The sequence below is a fragment of the Lissotriton vulgaris genome, chromosome 6 (assembly GCF_964263255.1).
Source record: "Lissotriton vulgaris chromosome 6, aLisVul1.2, whole genome shotgun sequence".
Lineage (NCBI taxonomy): Eukaryota > Metazoa > Chordata > Amphibia > Caudata > Salamandridae > Lissotriton > Lissotriton vulgaris.
In genome coordinates this window covers 1,456,714,443-1,456,741,157 of record NC_141694.1, presented here as the reverse complement: position 1 = coordinate 1,456,741,157, position 26,715 = coordinate 1,456,714,443, and the positions used below count along the sequence as shown (strand labels likewise).

Sequence of the window (26,715 nt, the reverse complement as noted above, 5' to 3'; positions counted from 1 at the left end):
CCAAATAAGAAATGATACTCATGTAATTGTGTTTGATTTAAAGTCAAGGACCATTGTTTTTATACTAATGCACCAGAATGGCCAGGCAGCCAGCATCAAGATTACCCAGAAGTGAATCTGGGCACACCCGTGTTTAGAACCTGAGGAAACTTGCATAGTTATGCTGGGGCAGTGCCAGGCCATGGATCTGCGCAGACTGACATCTCCTGATCCTGCTGAGCACCTGAAAGGGATGATCGTAGACCAGGTTCTGCTAGAGTAATAGGGAGGTGGCCACAAACTATTCAAGAGACCCCATTCAAATATTGCTTGCGGCAGGGTATACACTAGTGAGTCCCTCCTGCAGCTGTGGAGTGAGAGGGATTGCAAGTTAGAATCGGACAACAGGAAGAGAACATAACTCCTGGGGTTGGGTACAGGCAGCCTCCATGGTTACTGGGGGCTTGCAGCGCTGGGAAGGGGCTGAACTCCCGGAACCATTCCCCGGCCACCCCTCTCACCCCCAAGTGACGATCTGGGAAAGTGGCCAGTGAGTGCGAGGGATCAGTGGTGCGTCTGGACTTTGGGTTAACATGTTACAGGTCAACTAAGACTACTTGTGGTGACGCTGAAGGGAAGATGTTGAATCCCTGTACTGAGGAGTCACTGACACACGGGCGGTCATGATGGGGGGTTGCTTGTGCAATGGGACAGAGCGATTCCTTGGCTGCGCACACAGCAACTATCCTGGAGGCTATAAGGATACAAAAGTGTCCTTTGAGACCCAGATTCCTGCAGTGATGAATAAAGACGTAATCTTACGTGAGGATCATGAAAAAACAGGTGGATTATGTTAAGGAAACAGAGGCTCAGCTGGGTTCTACACAGCCGGTCTTCAAGGGGCTCAAATTGAAAAACTCTGCTATGGAACATGAGGCGAAAGCGCTGGCTATGGGACCAGAGGATGCAGAGGGTAGATCCTGCCGCCACAATGTAGAACTGGTTGGGATCCCGGAAAACGCAGAAGGGCCTAACATGGAAATATTCTTGGAGGAATGGCTGGAGAAGACTGTGTTGCAGGGCCATCCAGCACGATTCTGGTCTGTGGAAAGAGCACACAAAATACTGATGCACCCTTCGCCGCCTGGGGCAGGCCCAAGCCCTTCTTAGCCTCCCTGGTGAACATCAGAGACGGGGCCGTTATCCTGCATACAGCTCTGAAGCATGTACCGTGGTTAATAGGACAGGCCAAACTTGACCTGGACTACACTAATTGGGCCCAAAGGCAGAGGTGAACGTTTGTACCAGTCAAGAGTGTACTGCGCCAGCTAGACCTCAAATATGCACTAATTATCCTAGTGAGGCTGCGGATTGTGCATGGGGATACGGCTCATTTCATGTCTTCGGTGCAGGAAGCCTGGTCGTGGCTGGAACGCCATGATCTGTGGTCGGGCCCGTCGCCTCCTACGCAGAGAGATGCTGGCTGGCAGCATGTGCCACAGCGGCGTAGGAATGCTAAACATTCCACAGCCTCTCTGACACAGGCACAGTTGAAGGTGGCGCAAGATGAAGATGGTGGTGGAACTCAAACACTGTAGTGACATTCTCAGCAATAACAAATGGAGGACACTAGTCTCTGATGGAGAGAGCAGTGGCTCTGACCGGACAGAGTTATAACTGAAAACTGAGAACGTGTGCACCGGAAGTGACTCCCATGACCGCTGAACATCTGGTATAAGGGGAACACACAACTCATTGCCTGCCGACACAGAATGACTACGAACTGTGGAACAAATGAAGGTGACCCAAGGGAAAACGGGGATGGAGGTTAAGAACTATGGTGATCTTCTCAGTAATTTCAATGGAGGGCGTTGATCGGAGAGGAGGATGGCGGTGGCTCGGACCGGTCAGAGACTCAACTGGAAACAGAGGCAGAGCACCTGCCGGTGGTCACTCCCATGACATCTAAACGTTTGGGCTAGGGGATATAATCATCCCCTTGTTCGTTGAACCAACAGACTTCAGGATGCAGTAAGACAGTAACATATTTCGGGGTCCCACTGGTCGCAGAGAGCAATGAAGTGTACTCTGAATGCAGAGACTGAGTGGCAGGAGGCAAAGGCCTACAGACTGCTGTGCACGTGGGTCCTGATGTGGCGTCCCAGCGACATAACCAAGGAATGTTATTATGTTATTGTTTGGGGACCAGGCGTACCGTAAATTGGGGGGTGGTTAGTTTTGGGGCAACAGCATGGTAAGTTAGGCAGGGGTAGTTTTAGGTGTAGTTATTTACACATTGGTGCACCAAAGTACAGGGACAAAGGGACTCATAGGCCATGCACATTCAAAGATGGGATCTCCAATAAGGGAGGAGAAGACACTACCACCATGACACACACACAGGCATTAACGTTATCTTGGAACGTCAGTGGGCTATGAAATAAGGTAAAGAGGGGTCTGGTCGCCAAGGCTATCAGCTGACAAAACAGTGTTTCTGCAGAAAACACTCTTCACTGGCAGGCAGCACTGCAATATGAGGAAAGATAAATACTTATTGGTCTGCTATGTGCAGTACATTTAAGAAGACATTACCGTTCCATGTGTTCCGCACCTGGATGGACGTTAGCAGGGGCTATGTGACCTTATTGGGTGAACGCAAAGGCGATATTATACAGTTGATCATTGTATATGCTCCACCACGTCTTCAATGTGAAACACAACATAAGGTGTGAAATATTTTATTGGGGGCTCCCCCGTCACTCCCGATTGTTGTTGGGGACTTCAGTCTCACACTGGATACATGGTTATACAGCACGAGGACGGAGGGAGAAGTGATCAGTGGGAAGCTGAAGGAATTTATACAGGCACTGAGGTAGTGTGATGTTTTGGAGAGCTCTCCACTGGTGTGAGAGGGGTTATTCCTATTTTTCAAATGTACAGGACATGCACTCTAGACTCAACTATTTTTTAACCCTTGGGTGCTCCCTGAACAGGTTCATAGAGGCTTAGTTTCTGGCCAGGGAGAGCAGTGATCACTCGCCATTGCATTAGACTAGGACCACTGGTAAACTGAGGCAGAAAAAGGCCTGAAAGATGGAGACTTGGCATCTCTTGGTCAGGCAAGAGGTCCAACAACTAGACATGGCCTACTTTGAGGAGATTAATGACACAGTGCAGAACCCTATCAACTTGTGGGAAGCGTATAAAGCTACAATCCGGGGAGTGATTATTACTGGCGAGATAAACGACCGGAGGGAAAGACTCCATAGGATGACTGCCCTGGAAAAGGAACTGTTACAGTTTAGGGGGATTATGCAGCTTCTCCTACGATCTACTTGAAAACTAACATGGACTGGAAGAGGACCGAGTATTTGACTGTTGCTAGACATGAAGTTAAAGCCACTTGTCTAGCGAAACAGGGATGTATATATGAAGCCTGAAATGGAGCTGGCAAATTATTGGCGTGGATAGGCAGAAAAGCAAGGGAAGGAATGTGCTTTTTGGAACACCTGGCAGAGTTTGGTGATTTTGGGTTAGCAGGCTAGTTGTTTTGGCCCCACCTGGCCTCTCTAGCTTAAACACTTCAGCACGCTCGCGCACACTTCTAGGCGATTCCTGAGGCGGAAGGCCGGGAATCAGAGCTAACATTGTTTTAATTGTGGATCTTTTTTAAATGTTCGTATTTCTCTGCCACTTTGACCACTGACCTCCCCCTCTTCCATTCAGCCGATTAGGCGCTGTTGAGGGAAGTGGAAAGGAACGGCTTACTCACTCCTTGACCGCCATCTTGGGGGGGGGATTTTGGGTTAGCAGGCTAGTTGTTTTGGTCCCACCTGACCTCAACATCATATAATGACCTCCCATGCCTGGCTGCGCAGCGGGCGCACCGCCAGCGTGTTTGGCGTCCAGCGTGTTTGGCGTCCCAAAGGCAAGCCCGTCTGCGCCCGTACGTGCCAGACTGAGCCGGGAGGCGGGAAACTCTGCCCAATCCTTACCCGATGTCTCATCCTTTGCTTGTTGCTCTCTAACATCAATGGATAGTTACTATCTCTTTTGACTATCCTAACACTATTTTAATCTTGACATTATGATGACCGCTGAATAAATTGTTTTTGGCATTATAATGGTCAAGTTTGACACTGCAATTCACTTTTTTCACTTCTTCCAGCACCACCATATTACCTCTTGGTAATGATACATCACTGGCGGATCTCCCCTTGGATGTCCCACGATAACAACTAGTGGAACTCGTGGATGAGATACCAGTTTTTCTTCCCCAAAATCCCAGATCATGATGCTCCGCCATTGGGTGGGCTGATGGGTTTTCTGGATTAACGTGTCGACACATATAAAAGACGCAGTTCATGTTATTGTTTTTGTTTTCTAGCCACACAGAGTTTTGACCTTTAGTGTCCCATTTTTTGTTCTAGCTCTTACACGGGAGCCACATTGCATGAGATAAGGACTACCGCTTTTAGCAAACAAGGGTCTGCGAGTAGCTGCCACACCTCATTCCTTGCCATGTTGGTAGGCCTTGTATTCTGCAACTCATGTAAGTTCCAGTGCACCCCGGGCGGGTTTCTCGTAAATGAGCTCTCAAAAGATCTAACCCAAGCTCACAATAGCCCAAATTACGTCTTATGCATTGTTAGCTCCCTCGCGAAACACTCCATCGAGATCTGGGATATGATTTCCACCTACTCCCCAGATCTGTGTTTTATAACCGAAACATGGCTAACCCCCACCAATCACCCCACCATTAATCTTGCAATACCCGATGACTATAAATGTATCCATTTAGATAGAGAGGGGAAGATGGGAGAAGGCATAGGGATTGCCTTAAAAACCATCTAAAAGTACAATGGCTCTCTACGATCTGTAACGATACAATGGAACTGGGAATTTTTAAAGTCACCATGTATCCAGCAGTGACTTGGGATGGAGCATTACTTTTATCGTCCACCTGGTCTCAAAACAAACTTTGTCGACTATCTGACGGAATTCATCGCCATGCAGGCTTTGGCTGCCAGTAATTTTATTTTACTGGGGGACTTTCATGGAAAGTACGAGATGAACCCTGAAGTAATGAAGCTCATTTCCAGTTTGAGCAACATTGGTCTATCACAAAGGGTGCTTGGGCCCACCCACTGTGCAGGCCACACGCTAGATCTTATCTTTACAAATTCAGAGTGGTTAAGGATACATCCCCGCGCATCCTTTATTGGACAGATCATTGTATGATCCAATTCTCGCTCTTGCCCCAAATTAGCACAATTCACATGAGTCACCTGAAGCCAATAAAGAGTGAAAAGCACAGGCCTTGGCAAAAACTCACCCTGGAAGCTTTTAATGAGATATTCCCTCAATTCAATATAGACCCTGGGCAATTTTGCCAGGACCCCTCGGACATGTTGGCCAGTTTTAACTCTGCTTTGGTAAAAAAGTTTGATGTAGTTATTCCTGAGTGTAGGAAGAACTCAGTCACTCAGCGGCCTTCTGCTCCCTGGTACTCAGGTGACTTAAACTAAAAAGTCATTATGTAAAGCTTTAGAGAGACGATGAGATGTACAAAAAACCTTGCAGATAAACTAACTTACAAATCAGCCTTATCCCATTACCATCAAACAATTAAAACTTCCAGATGTTTGTATTTTCATAATCAAATAGAACAATCTAGTAACTCCTCTAAACCATTGTTTACCATTGTCAAGGACTTCCCATCCCCTCCAGCATGAGAACAGTCACCACCAGAATCCCAGCTACTTTGTGACTCAATTGCGTACTGTTTTCCCCCTCAAACATTTCTCTGATATATGCCAATTTTCCTCCTAAGAGCACCAATAACGCCAGACTCACTAAGAATGTGGATGCCTTTACAACATTAACTGCTTGTCATCTTAACCAGTTCAATACCATTTCACTGGAAGATGCTAGCAATCTATTGTCGGTGGCAAAATCTGGCTCACCGGTTGATTAATGCTCCCCCCAACATTATGGCCCTTCTTTCCTCTTTGTGTGCTCCTGCAATACATATTTCTTTTAATTCTTCTATTTTAACTGGTCTTATCCCGGCTACCTGGAAGGAAGCCTACGTCCGGCCCATTCTTAAACCATCGGCAGGCCCTCAGGTGCTCAGCAATTACAGACCGATATCTGTGCTGCCCTTGCTCAGTAAAACATTGGAAACAGTAATAAATAAACAGCTCTGCCAGCATTTAGAACTTAATGATATTCTCGACCCCTCAAAGTCGGGCTTTCTCCCGGGTTTTAGTACAGAGACGGCCATTCTGGCTGTCACTGACTCATTGAGACTAACACTTGATGCTGGAGGATCCATGATACTGATCCTCTTGGACCTCTCTGCAGCTTTCGATACGATCTCTTATCGACTGCTTGTGGAGAGGCTATGAGTGTGGTATCAGGGGTTTAGCCTTGCGGTGGCTTGAGAACTTTTAACTGATAGATGGCAAACCACTACTCTGGGTTCATTTACATCTCAAAAATCCTCGCTGGACAAAAGGGCAACAATAATAAACGAAACTCTGTTACCGATTCTCAAACAGGATATTTGATGACTTATGTTCACACACTAAATCTGGGTGATACACTCAGGGGTAGTCTTTACAGCACATGAGGTATAACACCTCTCTATCCTTTACACTCTGTGTGCTGACGTTATTACGTTCGAGGTGAGACATTATTTGTGGAGGGCTAGGTGGAGCTCCGCTTACAGGATCATCAATTTTGGCAAAAAAGGCTTCAATTTAATGAAGCGGGCAGAGTAACACGCTTTACTCCTTACTTATCTGGAGGAGCTTCTCTCCCAGCAGAGTGCCCAAGTTCTTCACCTCAGTCATTGCACATGGGCGTTTGGTGCCTGGGTATGAGATCAGTCACAGCCTGGTCCTATCTGATGAAAACCTTGCAGTCTGCGAGCCAAGTGGCTCTGATTTTAGTTATAGCTTAATGAACGCACCATGTTGCATTCATGCCACTCTTTGGAAGTGTGAGATTAGACTTGGGTGCTTTGTGTTTCATTCTGTAAAATAGATGTACACCTCTAATTCTTCCTAATGGAGTTCAGCAGCCGCAGGCTAAAGTAGTGTCTGCTACTTTCTGGTATGATGTTTTTCACAATCAGTTGCCTTAGTCCATATCAGTTCACTGACTGACTGTGGCTAGTCAGTAGCTTGGTTTGCTATTGCTTGGGGGGTGGGGATTAGTGAGGTTGCATGGGAGAAAGCTCACAAAGGAGAGAGCTGTGTGGCCATTTATTCAGGGGGAGCACCCGATTGAGTGAGTGGCAGAGATCAAAGCTTTGATTGGGCTAGTGGGGAAGCACAGGAGAGAGAGAGCAACTTGGGTTCAGGGAAACTCGAGGGAGGAATACAGAGCGATGGGGATGTGGTGTTTTCAGGAAAAGAAATACAAGAAAAATAAAAACATACAGTAAGGTTTGCGGGGGGAAATGCATGAGGGAGAGAGCAGCACGGAGCACAGGGGGGCGTATGAGAGGGAGAGCAACAGAATAGTTGGAACACAGGAGGGAGGGAGCAACACAGGGCAGAGTATTATTTGAGTGGAGAAGCCCATGATAGAGAGCGAGAGCACTACACAGAGTGCGAGGCAAAAGTGTTTTGCCGAGGTACGCACACAAGGGCGATATCGGGGTGATTTGTGAGTGCAGGGGATAGGGAGGCACACCAGTGAAGGATCCAAGGTGTTTTTGGGAAGTACCACGCAAACAAAATAACTGGAAAAACATGTTTTTTCTTTCATAAGCATTTGCATAGCCAGTAGGTCTCAGTCTATTGGTTTTGCCAATGGGGTTTGGCAATACTGGATAATACTGGCAAAATCATTTTGTAGGTGCGTGCATGAGTACATGCGTACATATGCACACCATTGCATTTTTTTTACTAACTGATCTGATATGGAAGAGGCTTTTTTTTTTTTTTTACAGCGGGGGACAGGCAAAAAAGGCTTGGTATAGAGTGGATCCTCATCACTAAGAGGTTAAAGTTTCCATCTCAGTTGTGATATCGCAATTAAAAAATACAGTTGGAAACGTACTATGTTTTCTGTTTTATTTCCTTAAATTATTCTTCTGTCATCTGTAAGATCACCTTACCATGATGTAGTGAACGTATGTTATGTAGATAAGCAGAGCACAGTATCACCCGTAAGGGTATCCTGATGCTGAGCAGGTGTGTGTATGTGTCTAGCTACACCAAAGATTTAGTGGGATTACTTTAAAAACCAAGTCTTCAGCATCTTGCAGAATTCAAGAAGGAGGCTCTTATGTGTAGCGGCAGGTCATTACACATTTTAGGTGCGATGTAGGAGAAGGCTCGACTACCAGATCTAGTTTGTCATATGTGTGGGATTTGTACAAGTAAGAGTCTGAACCAGCAGAGATGTTTGACATTTTGTGAAAGCAGATTCAGTTGTTTAGGTATACTGGGCCAGTGTAATGTAGTGCCTGAAATGTATATTGGGGCAGTGTTGTGGAGTGCTTTGAATGTGTGGGTGAGGAGTTTGAATTGTGCTCATTTGTGAATAGGAACCAGGTATGATGTAATGTGAATGTGGCTTGGGAGATTGAGAGTGATCCTGACCACTGTGATCTGAATGGTCTGCAACCTCCTGGTGAGTTTTTTGCTTATCCAAGCATAAGAGGGTGTTCCTGTGGTCCACTTTACTTGTGACCAGGGCGTGCATGACATATGATTAACAAGTCCTGATAAGTTCAGACTAGGCCAGATCTAGTCGTGCTCAAAGGGTCCCATTAAAGTATTTCACTAGGATTTAGACCTATATGTTGCCCACAAGTCATCCCTGCCTCTGTTTTGCTCACCAAATTATTGCACACTCTGCAAACCATTGTCATGATCAGTAGCTGAAGCCTCAATTGCACATTCACTTGCTTTTTGCATACAAAAATTGTTTGCCTCAGACAATCGTCCACTATATGGAATGTATACACCTGCAGATAAAGCCTCTCCAGTGTTGTTGATCTTTCAGTGTCTTTTCATTGATTCTCTGTCATGACAAGAGAGTAAGAGGGACTCACCTCCTGCCATATGTCCTCCAAAACAACATTCATGCACACAACAAATATGGCAGTACACACAACACTATAGAGGTTTAAAAGAGTGCCAAAGTCCTACTGAGAGTATTATAACCAGCATTTGCAATGCAATAGGTCTCGCAGTTGCGAGATTTTGAGCTATTGGCGTTGTAAATGATAATACCTTTTATTTATGTGTTTAAAAAACCAGCAATAATAAAAGGCATTGCCATTTACAATACCAATAGGTCAAAGTTTCTACAATGTGAGGCCTATTGTATTGCAAATTGTTGTTCTACCATGTATATTTGAGGAGGTAAACGGTGGCTTTATGACTTAGGCCTGTTTCTTATCAAGGACTGCCCTTCTAAGATACTGAAGATATAAAAGACTCTTTACAGCCCCCACCTCCCTCGTGCCATCTATGGATAAGTGGATGAGACTACTCTTCCCCATTTCTTGTCTTCCATATTGTCAAATTCTCTCCTTTACAGGCGTATGTTAAACATATGTGGGTAGTACGTCCATGTGTAGGAAGCAAGGGGGTTCTCTCATTAGCTTTGTGCTGCTTATGCTCCAAAAGCATGTCACACCGGGAGTCAGAAGGGAGCACCCAATAACTAGGAGATTTTTTTTTCTCTCGTATCCTTTTTGTCAGGACTCGGGCTATTGCATGCGGGATGCAGACGCTGAACAGAATAACGCCATAACCTTTTATTATTTGATGATCACTCCACCGCCCTGTGTGTGCCATTGATAAGTGGTGATAAAGTTTTCTTAAGTTGGATCAAGGGTGAAACACAGAGACCATAGGGGAAGGACCCATTTGGTTGAAACATGGAGGGACAATAAAGCGGTCTCCGAGTACAATTCAGCCCGTGGATGAGCTACATCTGCAAACGTGATGGGAGCGGAAAGTGCATGGTCAGGAAACAAATGCTGTTTAATGCCTGTGCATATACAAGGGGAAAGGGCGCAGTGCGGCCTGTGTTTAGCCTTGGACAGCAACTGACGAGCAGGTTATGTCAAACGGTACGCTTGACTGAAGAGCCAGGTTTTTAAGTCCTTCCTGAATCCCTGTTCTGTCTCAGCCAAGTTTAAGTAGGCGGGCAGGCTGTTCTGCAGTGTGCGCTTGCGTCTGCGGGGTGTGTTTGTGTGCATTGCGTTGCTAACTAAATATCCCCGCTCGTGGAGAAAGTGCTGTGGTGTATGCAATTTCCTTAATTCCAAGGCTTTTTCAATAAAGCTGTCCACATGTGTAACAAGCCCACACAGAATAAACAAGCACATGCAGCAGAACCAAATCCATGAAGAAGAAACAACCAAACTTATCTGAAAGGACCAGCAATGTAAACAAGAACATGCATTCTCGTGGAATGCTCACACAAAGAACCAGCCTGCTTATCAGCGCCGCGCGCCTCGTGAACAGCGCCGTGCGCCCCTCTGCAGACTCCCCCTGCATTCCAAAGAAACTGCTCACGAGGCACGCAACGCGATCCGATTCTTTCTGCCATGCAGAAAGCAGCAAAAGTTCACGCGCGCAACGTTATCCTATGGGACAACGCTGTGCGCGGCCAGGTCTTGTCTCCACATTCCAACTCGTTGTCGGCTGAGCCGACAGCTATAGTGCTCTCTGCGAGAGCGCCCTTTCGTGCGCTTTTCGCAGCGAGCCCTAAAAATGGACAGAAAAACTTGCCCACATTTTTTGACATGCTTTGTCATAGGCTATTCTATCCTACCTTGGTTGGATAATGCCACCAAGGTTGGCTCTACCTCAACAGGAGGAAAATCACACAAATACATTTTGCTGGATCTGAGCAGGACCAACATTCAGTGATAAAAAATACCTCTGTGTTAACCCCTAAGATATTTATGTGCACACTGGGCTGGATTAAAAAAATACAATAGGATGAGCTGAGATTGTATGTCTTCCTCACTGTTTGAACCAACATGTTTCAGCTTTTTTATAGCCCAGAAGAGTCTTAGGCCTTCATCAGGGTTAACAGGATCCCTTGAACATCAATCAAAGCCATTTGTACAGCGCATAGCTACCTCAACTGAGGTGTCATGGCGCTAAAGTGAGACTGAAGAAAAGACCAACCAACTAATCTAGGGGGGCGGAGCCGGGAGCCGGGCGGACGCTGATCGTCTCGGCTCCCGGTCCTCGAAATGCTCTGACCCTGCCCTGGGCATTTACAGCCCTTCATTTTGACCGCTCTTTTGTCCAGCACGAAGCGGAGCGAGTGGGGCAGGTGCGGAGCAGCAGCGATCGCTCCGAGGTTGGCAGACAGGCTCGTTCTCCCGAGGTGAAGGAGGAGAGGGCGGAGGCGCTCAAGATGGCGGGCGGCACTGCGCCGTGGACTCTGCTGACTGCGGCCACCGCTGGGAGGTAGGATTGCGTCCTGCGCTACCCCGGCTTGTTGAGACTCTCGCCGCAGCTACTGGCATAATTTCCTCTACCTTCACTTCGGTGGAGACCCCCACCGAGGGAATCCTCCCAGCGCCTGCCTGACTCTAAGATGGTGGCCGGAGGCGACTTCTGATGGCGATCGCCGCTTCCACTGGCTCGCCCCAACTTCTCCCCGGCCTCCTGCTAATCCTGTGGCCCTCTCTTGGACTTTTGGCCTGCTGCCAGTTTGGGGCCACTGCCAGTGCCGGAACGCCCTGGGGCCCTGCAACACGGACCGGATCTCCAGACCACCCACGCCCCCCCCCCCCCCCAACATGGCACCAGCGTTCTGGATGTGCCACTGCTCCTGGAGTCAACACTGCTTGCGGGTGAATCAACACACAACCCACCAGCAGCCGTGCAGCGCCCCATGGTCAACGTGTGACCGTACCAACAGCGTCAACATGGCCTTCACCACCTGGCGCACTCTCTCCTCCACCGAGACGGCTGACTGCAAGCTCTCCAAGATGGTGACGCGCCTGCCGCTGGCCTCCAGCTTCATCTCCCACCTTCACTACTGGACTTCTTGACTTTTTGCTTTGTCCTGACCATCACTTTGCTGCAGTTTTCGGACAGCTTCACTGGACTCTAGCCCTCCTCCCATTCCCTAGTCCATTAACCCTTTTCCCCGTGGATGATCCTCAAATGTTCCCTCCCTTTTCCGCTTCCCCTTCTCTCCATACCCTTGCATCCCTCCCACCCTCCCTTTGTTCTGTGACTGCATCCACACTTATGGAACTCTGCTCACCATATACCTTGCCTATGTGACTCTCTAGTATATCCAGTCTTATCCCCTCCCTATGTATATATAGATAACTCTAATCACTAGAGTATGCAGTAGACCTCTGTACTATCTACCATTCCTATGTGTCCATTAGAGTATATCCGGTCTTATCCCTTCCTATGTATATAGAGATAACTCTAATGACTAGTCTCCTAGACACCATATACCACCCCTATGCGTCGCTTAGAGTTTAACCAGTCATATCCCTCCTATGTGTATGTAGTTGACTCTTTATCACTAGTGTTTGCAGTGGTCCTTTGTACTCTCTACCACCCCTATGTGACCCTTAGAGTGTTTCCAGTCATATCCCTCCTGTGTAGATAGAAGATAACTCTAATGACTAGTATCCATGTGATTTTTAGATTGTATCCTTTTGTATCCCCTCCCTTGTTTAGAGTTATAGCTTTAACGACTAGTCGCCTGTGTGACTGTTGGAATATAGCCAGGTGTATCCCTTCCCCCGTGTGAAGAGATAACCCTATTCACTAGAACAAAAAGAAATGTGTTCCTGAAATGTGTAACGTAACTGATTCTATGTAAAGTGCTTTGATAACATGTAACGGAACTGGTGCTATGTAAAGCGCTTTGATAACCTAATCGGTTCAAGTTCCTGAAATGTGCAACGTAACTGATTCTATGTAAAATGCTGTGATAACATGTAACGGAACTGGTGCTATGTAAAGCGCTCTGATAACCTAATCGGTTCAAGTTCGCGCTATAGAAAACTCTAAAAATAAAATAAATAAAATAAATCTACGCTTGACTGAAGAGACAGGTTTTTAAGTCCTTCCTGAATCCCTGTTCTGTCTCAGCCAAGTTTAAGTAGGCGGGCAGTGTGTTCTATAGCTTAGCCGTCCGTACAGAGAAAGACCTGCCAGCTTGTAAAACTTTGAAATATTAGGAATGTGAAGAAGCCACAGATGATTGGATCTCAGGGCTTGCTTTAAATGGTACAAGCTAAGCTTATTTCTGAGATAATGTGGCCCTTTGCCCCTTAAGTCTCCAAAGGTAAATTTCAGGGATTTAAACTCGATCCTCTTGGCCACATGGAGCCAATGGAGCTACCTCAGGTGGTGGGGGGAGAAATGATGGCGAAAAGGGACCAGACCAATGATCCTTGCCGCCGCATTCTGAATTATTTGCAATCTGAGAATCGGATAGGCTGGAAGCCCCAGGTATAAGCTATTGGCATAATCCAAATGCGAGGTCACCAGCGCATGGACAATGATCTTGTGGCTCTCCTCTTGTAGAAAACGTGATCGCTTTCTGATAGATCTTAACTTCACAAAGCAGCATAAGGAAATCTGCCAGATTTGAGCCATAAAAGAAAGATCTGTATCAAACCTGATTCCCAGGTTTCTAGCCGACGCGACTGGAGTTGGTGGTGGATTCAGAGACTGGGTGAAGGAGGCGTTGCCTGAGTGAAAAAGACTACCTCAGCCTTGTCTGCATTTAATTTCAGAAAATTGCAGTTATTCCACTTAGCAATGTCTTTCAAGCACTCTTTGAAGTTATGGAAGGCTGCTCTAAATGAAAGCACTACTTGCATATCCACATAAACAACCTTCACTTCGGCGATTCAATAAGAGTGTCAAAAGGGGCTAAATATAAATTAAAAAGCAATGGGCTCGGAGCCGACCACTGTGGCACTCCACAACCCAACGGTTTTGATGAAGATGAAAAAGGACGAAGGCTTACAATTCAAAAGTTACTCTAATTAATCCTTTTCAGATATTGGAAAAATTCTGAACAAGTGGCAAGAGGTTTGGTGGGAGATGGTTGTTGCTTGTCCTTAAAACCAGCTTCTGGTAGGAACAAGGAGTAAAGTTTTAGAATTTTTTTCTCAAAAAAAATACTAAAGAGCAGCGGAAGGATGAAAGTGGTTTTCCATTGCCTCTGGAGTGGCAAACATTTTCTTTAGAGGAGTTCTTCTTATTCTCAATGTGCCTCGCAAAATATTCTCTCATCTTAAGCCGCATCAGTTTGTGGAATTTTTTTAAGAGCCTCCTTATAGGTGCTGAGGGATTTGTGACCTTCTCCAGGTGCGCTCCAGCCTCTTACATAGGCTTTTCTCTGCTCTAATTTCCGCAGAGAACCAGGGGGCCAATGGCTTAGATCTATTGGCTATACCTGTTTTAAAGGGGGCGATTGTATCCAATGCATTAGAGATCCATAGATAAAAACGGGTCGAATCACTGTCGGGAGTTGCCCGTCCGAGATCGGAGGGTTGCTTGAAGGGCAGGCCCAAAGGCCTGCTTCATGACTTTACTCCAGTTCCTCCACTGAAATTTTGTGATTCCTTTGTTGGTTGCCCTCGCGACTAAAACTGAACGTAACCAGAAAGTGATCCGTCCACAGCAAGCGTGTTCTCATACTATGGATATTGGAAGAAATTAAGTCCAACTTATGGCCCATGCTATGAGTCTAGGATGTAACCAACTGAGTTAGTTTGAGGCCAGATAAGGTCAAAATTAGCTGGGAGGCCTGAGGCAGTTCGGGACATTGCTTGGCATGCATGTTAAAATCACTAATGGGTAATGCGTCGCATAGTCCTGGCATACAGCGATTAGGGCAGTCCGGTAGCCTATCTAGCAGCATGCCAGCGAAATAAAGGAGGGTGTGAGCTTTATACAGAAGATCAAGCCCTCCATGTTACTGATTTGGCTCAACCTAGATGTGGATACCTACTAAGTGTCCCCCAGGACAATAGCAACACCCAATCGCCCCCACCCCCCTCCCAGTTGGCGCAAAAAATCCTAAATCCGGGGGGAATAGCCAGGGCCAGAAAACAGTTGGAGCCTTCCTTCAACCATGTTTCCGTAAGAAACAAAAGGTGCCAGGTGTTATCAGATAGGAAAAGCCAGATGTCGGCTGATTGTTTAGGGAGAGACCTGCAATTGATAAGACAGGCTCTGACATTCGCTTTTCCATTAGAGGTCTCCAGAGACCGCACCTCTCCCCTCAACCGCGGAGGGGGCACCAAGATTAAAGCCACAGGCCTTACATCGATAATCCGAATTCCTTGTCCCAGGGTCTAAACGTGCATTACTAAGACAAGGGTCACAATTCAAGGCCAGAAGTACCTCTTTGGTCCACATACCATCCGGTTCATTTAAAATGTGGTCACCATTGGTGGCGGACGCGCGTTGATTGGTTTCCCTGGTGCACCTTTGGCTCTCACTTGCGACGCCCCCACTGCACTTCTGCGTCATGGCTCTCTTTAAATAGAAACTTTGGAGCTAGTCTCAGATGCTAGACCGCTAACCCAAAGCATGATGGTGCCCAGGAAAGGCCCCGCCAAGCAGAGTGATAATGGCGCTCTCTCTAAAGCATTCGGCAAAGATAGCAATCGTAGGGTGGGCCTACTGTTCTAGAGTCCGCTGTGCGTATGCGTCATGGCTGCCTTTAAATAGAAACTTGGGAGGTGGTCTCAGCCACTAGACCGCTAACCCAAAGCAAGATGGTGCCCAGGAATGGCACCCGCAAAGCCGAGATAAATGACACACCACTTGGTTGCGTTGGCACAACTTGCAAATTAAAATGCCCCACAAAGTGCCCTCTGCAACATGCAGATAGTGCGATTTGGACACCGATAAGAATGCATCCCCCCCCAGTGCACTCTGCAACATGCAGAAGTGCAATTACCACATGAACACAAACACCGGGTTACTACACCCACTAAGTCTTCCCTTACCTAATTTAGTAAACAACCCTTTCAAAATTCTGCAGCATAGAGCAATTGCAGCAAGCATAGGATAGTCTGGGCCTACTGTTCTAGAGTCCGCACATCGCAGTAATTAATCATTCCTTTCTGAAGGTAAGAATGGAGGCACTTGCTACCCACAGCTAGCAAGGTCAGAACACACTGATCTCTTCTTAATAGTTGAATAGTTGGCCAATAAAATTTGTTGGAAGAACATGTGCTGCTTGATTAACCACTCTTTCTACCAATCTGGATAGATTATTAGGAATTTTCTGATTGGCGGCTGGCAGCCAGACCCACCTTTTGCACAGACTGTGTGTGAGTGGCAATCTCGCAGCAGTTCATGGCCCGGCATGAGATACCGCCTGCTGGTCACTTCTTTTTCAATGTTTGGTAAGCATAGGCAGATGTCCTGAAAAAGGAAGACTGACACGAGATTCAGTTCCTCTTACGATGCGCTGAAACCTGCAATTGCCATCAATGATTGTTGAATGCCCCAGATTCTGAAATACTGAGAGAACCCTAGTTACTACTTTCAGTCATTTGTACTAGTAATTCGTAATAACTTAAATGCTGGTACAGTTACAGTTGGATTTACTCCATTATAACCATATAACTATTAATTTTATTTCAAAGATAAACTTAAAGGCAATATTTAATTCTGAAATATTTTTCTTTAGAAAACGAAAAAAGAAAACGTCCTGGCAAATGTGCTGTTGAAATCTCAGATATAGTGAAACGAATTGCTCCTCAGGTAAGCATATACTTTCAAGTGAAACGTGTAAAAGCATGTAAGACTTGTGTGTGTTTGTGTAGGTGTGTGTATATATATAAATATTCCAGCAGCCCCTCCACATGAGAGGGAGAATGAGTCGCGACCTTAGTCCAGTTTTAAAAATGCATTTATTTTTCTTTTCAAAAAGCGGCATAGTTCTGTTTGGCTCCAATGCATTTCGCTCACCACTGTGAGCTTCGTCAGGGAGAAGGTGCCGCAGGAAAGGTGATTACAGCTCTCACACACGGCCAGGAGTGTGTCGGTGCTTCCGTTTGTTAACCCCTTGTTGGGTACCGCATTTCAGCTGTTCTTTTCAATGCTGCATGCAGGGCCATGTGGTTTGCTGCAGCCTTCCGTGCGTGTTGATTTAAATTTTGCGCCTTCCATGCCACCCGGAAAACCCTGACAATGTCCTTTTCTAACATCATCTGGGACCCTACCATAGTCCAGTCTATGGGAGCACCTCACGCCCTTCGTGCTTCACACGTTCAGCAAGGCGGTCCAAGTCCGGGTGTTAATGGCGCTCTTTGAGGGCGGTGCGTTTCTCTTAGGCCGGACCTTGGCCCATATGTATTCCAGCAGCCCCTCCACATGAGAGGGAGAATGAGTCGCGACCTTAGTCCAGTTTTAAAAATGCATTTATTTTTCTTTTCAAAAAGCGGCATAGTTCTGTTTGGCTCCAATGCATTTCGCTCACCACTGTGAGCTTCGTCAGGGAGAAGGCGCCGCAGGAAAGGTGATTACAGCTCTCACACACGGCCAGGAGTGTGTCGGTGCTTCCGTTTGTTAACCCCTTGTTGGGTACCGCATTTCAGCTGTTCTTTTCAATGCTGCATGCTGGGCCATGTGGTTTGCTGCAGCCTTCCGTGCGTGTTGATTTAAATTTTGCGCCTTCCATGCCACCCGGAAAACCCTGACAATGTCCTTTTATATATATAAAACAGCATATTGTTAAAATAATTAGATTTTTCACATTTCATTTTTACATAGACCAATGGCTGTGTGTGAATAATGCCGCAACATTGTACAATACATACACATTTTATTGTAGAAGGTAACAATAAGATCAGTGGGTACTATCCTTCAGTCACTGTCCTCGTGTCAAGCGTTCCTAAAGTCTCAGGGGTAGTCGGTGGGAAAGGTAGAATGATGGAGCAGTAGAACCAGTAGAGCAGTCCCGGTGTAGTGCACATTTAAGAAGCACCTCTGTTATATGATCGTCAGTTCCAACAAAAAAAGCAACCCACATTGATATGGCCTGTACTATTTGCTATCCCTCAGGTCTGAGCTGAGGACAGGGAACTGACAGTTTCTCCTAATGAGTGAGAGATCTGAATGAATGAATGAATGAATGAATGAATGAATGAATGAAAAATATTTGTAGAGCGCACGATGGCCAAACGGCTTCCTGGCGCTGGGAGCTCTAAAGAACCGAACAGACAGGGCCAGGAGGTTTAGCAGGGGTAGGCCAGGGCAAACAGAAAAGTTTTCAGCGCTTTACGGAAATGAGAAAAAATAGGGATCGAACGCATAGAAAGAGGAAGAGAGTTCCAGAACCGGGGAGCAAGGACAGAAAAACGGGTTCCACCAGTGCGAGATTTGTGAAAGCGGGGAACAGTGAGGAGGGCAGAAGATGAAGAACGGAGAGTGCGGGCAGGGGTGTGACGGGAAATCAAAGAACTGATGAAAGCCGGTGCAGAGTGATCAAGGGCCCGATAAACAAGGCACCCTAGTTTAAACAGAGATCTCTGCAAAATGGGCAACCAGTGAAGGGATTTGAGGACGGGAGTGATGTGATGGGTTTTAGGCAAGTGAAAGATAAGACGGGCGGCCTGATTCTGGATAGCTTGTAAGCGGCGGGTTTCATAGGCAGGGATGCCAGCGAACAAGCTATTGCCATAATCAAGGCGGGAAGTGATAAGGGCAGAAATAATGATTTTAAGGGAGTCAAGAGAAAAGAAACGAGAAATTTTCCGGATCATTCGGAGGGAAAGGAAACAGGAGGACACCACGGCACTGACCTGGCCATGCATGGACAGGTCCTGTCTGACCTTGATGCCCAGAGTTTTAACAGAGGGAACGGGGGTGGGAGGGGGGCCAAGAATGGGAGGCCAGAAAGCAGGGGACCAGGGACTGGATGAGCCGCCAATCAGGACAAGCTCAGTCTTATCTGGGTTGAGCTTGAGGTGGTTGGCGCTCATCCACCCAGAAATGAAGACCATGGCGGAGTGAAAAAAGGATAGAGAGTGAGAAGAAGAGGAAAGATCAAAGACGAGCTGGAGGTCGTCAGCGTAGTTATACACAGAGACCCCCAGCTCAAGAAGGGAAGAGATAAGAGGGTGAATATAGAGGTTGAAAAGGAGGGGAGAGAGAGAGGAACCTTGGGGGACCCCACAGGGCACCGGGAGGGGAGAAGCAGAGAAGCCGGGAAGGTGAACGGCTTGAGAACGCCCTGTCAGGAAGGAGGTGATCCAGGAGAAGGCAGAACCTCGAATGCCCGCTGCGCTGACACGGTCCAAAAGAATGTTATGGTCGACCGTGTCAAACGCAGCGGACAAGTCGAGGAGGATCAAAGCTTGGGGGGAGTTGATGTCGGCCTTGGCCTTAAGCTCGTCGAAGACGGCTAACACCACGGTTTCGGTCGAATGACCCGAACGGAAGCCAGCTTGGTGAGAAGCCAGGAGCTGGTTCTGTTCAACATAAGCGGAGAGACAGGAAGTAACGTAGGATTCAAGAATTTTAGCAAGATAAGGCAGAAGAGAGATAGGTCTGAAGTTAGAGGGAAGAGAAGAGTCGAGACCAGGTTTTTTAAGAATGGGAGAAACAATAGCAGATTTGAATGAAGAAGGGACCAATCCAGTGGAAAGAGAGGCATTAAGAAAGGAGAGAGGGGTGTCAGGGCAGGAAGAAAAAAGGGTTTTAAGAATGCGGGCAGGGGCACAGTCAGTGGGGGAGCCAGACTTGATTTTGGTGAGCAGAGCTAGAAAGGAGTCCAAGGGGAGGGGGGGAAAAGAGGAGAAGGAGGATTTAGGCGCAGAGGAAACAGAGTGAGGAGGAGTAAAAGGAGTGACCAGGATGTTAGATTTAATTTTTACAATCTTCTCAATAAAGAAGTTGTTAAGAGAAGAGCAGAGGGCCTGGGAGGGAGTGAAGTGAGGGCAAGCACGATCAGAGGTGGCCAAGTTGTTTACCAGAGAGAAAATTTCTTTAGCTTTGTTGGCCGAGAGCGCCACTTGTTCAGAGAAGTACTTGGTCTTAGTGGCCAAAATGGCCTGCTTGTACTCCTTAAGAAGGATTTTGTATTTGGCCTGGTGGTCAGGGCAGTAGCTGCGGCGCCAAAGGCGCTCTGAGCGTCTAAGCTCCAGTTTAAGAGTCTTGAGCTCCGGGCTAAACCAACGGTGAGCCTCGTGAGGACGGATGGATTTGACTAGCTTGAGGGGGGCTACTAAGTCACATGCAGAGGAGAGCCAGTTACCAACTGCAGCGGCCTGTGAGTCAAGGGGAATACCAGTGAGGTCTGGGGAAGAAGAAGCAAGGGAGTGAGAGAGGGAGGCCAAGTCAACACGATTCCAGCTACGGGCGAAAACATTCTTGGGGCGAAGGGGCTTGTGAGGGGAGCCAGTGGTGATAGAGAAGGAATGAGGGAATGATCAGACCAAGTACATGGGAGGATACTGGGGGGGGAGACTATGTCCTGGGATGACCAGACTTGGTCCAGGATGTGTCCGAGTTTGTGGGTAGGAACCAGGACGTGAGACTTAAGGTTGAGACAGAGGAGAGTGGCCGTGAAGTCCTTAGATGCTGAGTCCTCCCTGGGATCGCCAGGCCAGTAGTTAAAGTCCCCAAGCAACCATCTGTAGGAAGAAGTCAGCTGTAGCAAGCTTTCGTCTTGCATATAGAATGACTGTACAGTGGGGGGGATAGTTGCATGTGCCTGGATTAGATTTTGGGTCTAGTTGTAATTATTGGGAAGTAAGGAAAACTGATAAGCAATAGCCATTCCTTCCTATGTTTACATGTAGGTTGGAGGGGCTGAGGTAACGAGCCATATTTTGACAACATATTTGGCGAATGCTGTTGAGCAATATGGTTGTCACAGCGCTGTCATTTTCATGACTTAGACTCTTCCCCACTATGAGAACTGCAGGGTTGACCATCGCCAAAATTCTGTGGTAATTGTTTGTACTAGGATGCTCTTGTGTCCTCGACCATGTCCTTAAGACAACTATTTATGAGAATGCCCAGGTATTTCACATTTCGCTGTACCCATCTACATGGGATGTTACCTTCCAAGGTCATTGCCGTTAATATGGGTAATGCCTCGATCCTGTAATGCAAATGTAATGTAATGTAAAATCACACTTATATAGCCTGCTATCGCTCCAAGGAGCATCTTGGCGCTCACATCCAACCCCGCTGGAAAAGGTTGGTGGACAGAAGGCAACTTCAACGTATTGCAAGCTCTACACTAATGCCCTACAAGCCGCATCTGAGAGTGAGGAGATCCAAGTCTTCAAAGATTTCCTAAATTCGCTCTCCTTGGCTGTACGCCGAAGATGAGCTGGCAATTTGTTCCAAGCTCTTGCTCCTAATACAAAAAGATTTCCCCCCTTTGGTGGCCAATCTGAATCTGGGAATTACCAAGAAGTTTTGATTGGCAGACCTCAAACAGCGTGCTGGCAAATAGCGTTTGAAGCCATTAGACAGATATCTTGGTCCTTGGAACTGGAAGGCTCTGAAGGTGATGACCCGCACCTTAAATAGGACACGCTTATGGATGGGTAACCAATGTAAGATCTTAAGCGCAGCCGAGGCAGATGATCTTCTCGGCCAGCGAAGTACCAGGCGGGCAGCAGCATGCTGGACTATCTGCAGCCTATGGAGTACTGCTTTGTTGGTACCTGCATATAGGCTGTTGCAGTAGTCAAGTCTAGATGTTATCAATGCTACTGCCACTGTTTTCCTGGCTGCAAGAGGAAGATCAAAGAACTTCCTCAATGATTTGATGATCTGGAAGCAGGAGCTAGCCACACCTACCGCTTGCTGCTTAAATGATAATTGGCCATCAAATTTGATGCCCAGATTTCGTGCAGAGGAGATGGTACTAGGGGGAGCTTCTCCATCTTCAGGCCACCATTGTTTAGGGGAGAACAGATTTTGAGATCCAAAGGGTAGTATTTCTGTCTTCCCTGAGTTACACTTGAGGTGATTGTTATTCATCCACTCAAATGTAGCCATAAGACAGCTCTTCGGTTTTTCTCAGCTTGAACACCGCAGGGAGTAGGGAAATAGGGCGCAGGTTCGACAGGGTGGTTGGATCTGGTAGGGCTTTTTTTCTGAAGTGGCATAACCGCTGCGCACTTCCAGTCACCTGGGATATCTGCCGTGACCAGTGAAGAATTAATAATACTATTAATGGTTGGATTTATCTCCTCAACCAAAGTCCGCAGAACCATAGTTGGGCAAGGATCAAATGGAGATATATATATAGAAAGAGAGTTCTCCCAGATACTTTAAGGCCCAGAGGAGGGAGATAAACCAAGCAACAAAGAAAACAGTACCTCTGTGCGGGCCTATATTTCTTTTAACATAGAATATATCCAGACAATTTTTTAGATAGATGCCAACGAGAGACTATAAAGTATTATTCAAACATGTTATATTTATTTGATTATTTTTTCATTTTCAACATTTTTCAACATTTATAAAAAGGCAATAGTGCACAAGTACATAACAATATCATTACGAGAAACACATTATTACATATAAATTTTAGTAATGGTCATACTATCATCCAAAAGAACGCCCTCAGTTAGCAGTTAATCCTAGTGATCAAACAACACAGATTCATACATCAGTCATACTATTTCTAAAGAGTAAAAAATACAAATCTAACAGACTAGACACATAAACATAGATGTGCAAAACATTGGACTAACATTAATGCTGGCTCAGAGGTATATTTAATGTGGAACGCATGGGAACCTAGATGGTATGGTTCTACTGGTTATGATGGAGTTAACCAGGTCGTATCCTGGGCAATAGATGGTAGGCCGACGTACGTTTCGGTGAGTGTCACCTTCCTCAGGGCCGAAGACCGCAAACAAACAAATACCTAATATACTATAGTTAAAATATGAGGGCTTGGTGCAAATTCTGAAAAACAGTACAAAAAATTTCTTTTATTTATTTTATATAGTAATTTTTCTCAATGGCATCAAGTATATACAAGGACTTTCTTTAATTTAAATTAATACGATTGCTCATAGATAGCAAACACATCTGACTGAGAGAAGAAAAAGGGGGACCATAAAGATGGAGCGTCCACCATTTGACAGGGAAAATAAAAAGTGTAGAGTAAGATTACAAGTAGAGTCCAGTGATTTAGAGTGCTCCCAAAAAGTAAAAAATATACCTAAAACATGCAGTGCTTGAAGGTGCTGGTATCTAATCAAGGAGGGAACTTTACCTATGATGAGAGGGATCTGAGCGTATCACAAAAAAGGGGATTTGTTGGTTTCTATAAGCATTAGCTGAAAATAAAATTTATTTACATTTGTTAGAAATTCTGGTTTTAATTTTGTAGCTTTATAGAAGATACTAAGGTAAACAGTAATAATTTACCTCAGTGTCCGAGGCGTGCTCATGTTAGTCGTCTTTAGAATATGAGCCACCAGGGGACTTCTGTGAGGTGGTTATGTCTGCATGGGTACAGAATTATGAAAAATATTTAACATGCTAGCTATTTCACAAAGCGGGGCTGAGAGTTCATCAGATATAGGGTGTTGAGATAGGTATTTGAGTCGTAAGTATTACGCGATGGTTTATTATATAGTACATACTCTGAGCATCTGCATCTGTCTGAATGATTAACCACAAATTAATCAGAGATATGTTCCAACAAAAAAATGGAGTTTTCTAGTATAATTCGCGCTGCACACAGCGATAACTAGGACTTATTATAGTGTTTACAGGTTTTAGGTTGATAGCGTCCCAAGGGGTAGTGTGTTAGGATTTCAGTTGGATGCACTGACTAATCTTTAAACCGCCACGATGGCACGGCTCCCAACTGCGTTGGTGGCATGTTGGAATAATGCTGCAGCTAATTAGCTAGTAGGGGGTAGATTGGTTAGCTACGAGCGGTACGTCTTACCTGATAATTAGAGTTCCATCCAGCCAGAGAGGTACCTCCCAGGAGTGTAGCTCTTTGATAGCAACGATTATATTGCAGATGTCTGCAGCCTCTAAAATAATGGAGGTAGCGGTTTATTATAGTGTCGGGGCTGCTAAGGAACATACTCTAATTTGTAACAATGCTAACATAAGGTGTGGATCTTGTTCATGAGGTCCACAGGTTAGTTTAGTAGTGACGGTTGGTTTGCTACAGTCAGTTAAGGGAGACTAGGTACTGTGGCAAGACACTAGTAAAGGAACACATTAGGCTAATAGTTATACTTAATTACTGCTCGGAGTGCAAGCAGGACGCGCTGGGAAGCGTTACGCGTCATTGTATGTTGGGTTCTGAATAGCGAGTGACCTAATTGCAGTTCGGCGTGCGAGCAGGACGCGCTGGGAGGCGTTACGTGTCATAGAGTTTTGGGTGCTGAGTAGCGAGCGGCAATTGAAGCTGCTCGACAAGAAGTTCTAATTTGTTACAAATCTGACACTGAGTTCGAAAGCTATGCGCGAGGTATCTCTGATTGTTTTTAGGTCGCCAATACACAGCAAGTTCGATGTTACTGGAAACTACGGTGAAAGCTCGTAAGGGGAAACTTAATGTTAAACTGATAGCGCATGTTAGCTAAATAACAGTTAGGCGTGCGGGTATGGCGCGTTAAAGAGCGTCTCTTACCGTTTTTCCGAGTGCTGTTCACGTATCCGGGGGTTCTGGTCAGAAGTTCCTGCCTATGAGGGTTGTGAGTGTTTGGTGCTGTTTAAATATGCAGCAGCAATGGGGATCAGGTGAAAGATCATTGGTAGAGATGTAGGACTAAAACTTAATGTGAAGTAAAAATAAAAAAATGGACTAATATAAAGGCTGAAACCTTTGAAGTGGCCATATTGGAGTGGTTAGAGAGTACTGAGGAGTCCTAGCAGAGGACTGTGTTTTAACAAAACCTATTAAGGTGTAATAACAAATGGGCTGAGAATGTCCTATTTGTGTAAGTTTACAGAATAAAGAGCTTGCCCTGTGGTATGGCATGATTCACAGTTGCCTGGTGCATAGTTGTGGAAATGTTATTGGAGTGTTACTATCCATGAAATTTCTTCGTTATGCCCATGGCGGACAGTGTCCAGGTAGTGTATCCAAAAGGTTTTGCGTTTTTTACGAAAAGTTGATGGATTTTTACCTGGAGGTGTGTGTACATGTTCCAAAATTTGCCAGCGTATATCCTTTTCATTATGGTTGTACTGGATGAAATGGGGGACCATAGGGGCACTGATTTTTTGAGTTCTGATTGCAGAGTTACACTTGAGGTGATTGTAATTCATCCACTCAAATGTAGCCATAAGACAGCTCTTCGGTTTTCCTCAGCTTGAACACCGCAGGGAGTAGGGAAATAGGGCGCAGGTTCGACAGGGTGGTTGGATCTGGTAGGGCTTTTTTTCTGAAGTGGCATAACCGCTGCACACTTCCACTCACCTGGGATTTCTGCCGTGGCCAGTGAAGAATTAATAATACTATTAATGGTTGGATTTATCTCCTCAACCAAAGTCCGCAGAACCATAGTTGGGCAAGGATCAAATGGAGATCCAGATTTTATTGAGGAAATTGCCTGATGTGAGTCCTCCAGGGAAATGGGCGAGAATTAATCCAAGCGTGGGGAGTTAATTGCCTCTGAGCCTATCCTCGTTGTTTCTACGTTTATCGGAGTAGGTGGCATAGAAGGGAAATCCTTAACAGTATCGGAGATTTTCATCTCAAAATAATTAGCTATGGCATTACAGAGCGGGAGAGAGGGGGGAATTTTCTGAGAGAGTGCTGTGGGGTTGATGAAGCTGTTAACTATCTTAAAGATCTCTTTCTGTCCCTTGTCGGAAGAAGAAATGACCTCTGAATAGTGTCTTTTTTGCCAGCTTGATTGCGGCATGATAGTGATATCCTAAACCAATTAATTATTTAATCATGTCAGAGAAAAAAGTCCTTTACCAGAGGTGAGGCCATCGGTTCTGACTGTAGCAACCAGATGCTATTTGCATATAGAAAAAGCTTTTGGGGACCCGCTTGTCTTGTAATACCATTCTCTACTGCTCAACACCTGATTCTGTTTTTATTTTTGCTATGAGTTCAGGTAGCAACACAATTGGAATGGAGGCTAGTAGGCACCCCACCTCGTGTCTTGTTTAACCTTAAATGGGTTTGACGGGAAATAATTACTCACAACTTGTGCCCTGAGATCCATTTGTTGCTATGAAAGCTCAACCTAGTCCTGCTCTCCAATTTTCTAAAAGGTATCCCACTTCACACAGTCAACGGATTTTTCAACATCAAATTAGAGGGCTACATTTCTATCAGGGGCATCTCATATCTGCCACAAGAGTTGGAGTTGTTTTCTTGAGTTGTCTCCCCTGATGATTTATTCAATAAAAAGGCACTGCATGCTGCGAACTAGTGCAGGAAGAAGCAGACCAGGTCTAATTCTGCGAGTATCATGAGATCAGTACTTAGGAGTGATATGAACCTGTACGTGGCATAGTAAATGGATGTTTGCCGGGTACAGGGAGAACTGTTAGTAGTACCCTCTTGAGTCCCCAATGCAGTTGTCCTATTGGCGCTACCTCCTTGAAAACGTTTACAACTCCAGAGACCTTGATCTAATAGTACTCTCTCGGAAATCTGTCCTCAACTGGGGTCTTTCCTGTGCTTATGTTTTTTTAATACCTTTCATAATCTCCTCTTCAGTAACAATATCTTCTGTTGTCACCCTTTCGTCTGCAGATAAGTTCAGTGAGA

The 26,715-nt window shown here is 45.9% G+C and overlaps 1 protein-coding gene across 2 annotated transcripts in view; it reads left to right on the top strand.

The window, feature by feature from the left end:
• Positions 1-26,715, top strand: part of ETAA1 (ETAA1 activator of ATR kinase) — a 90,468-nt gene that overhangs the window by 44,939 nt on the left and 18,814 nt on the right. For both annotated transcript variants that reach the window (XM_086927586.1, XM_086927587.1), the window contains exon 3: positions 16,666-16,739. In XM_086927586.1, coding sequence (XP_086783712.1) covers positions 16,666-16,739 — 74 coding nt within the window. The remainder of the gene's footprint in view (positions 1-16,665; positions 16,740-26,715) is intronic.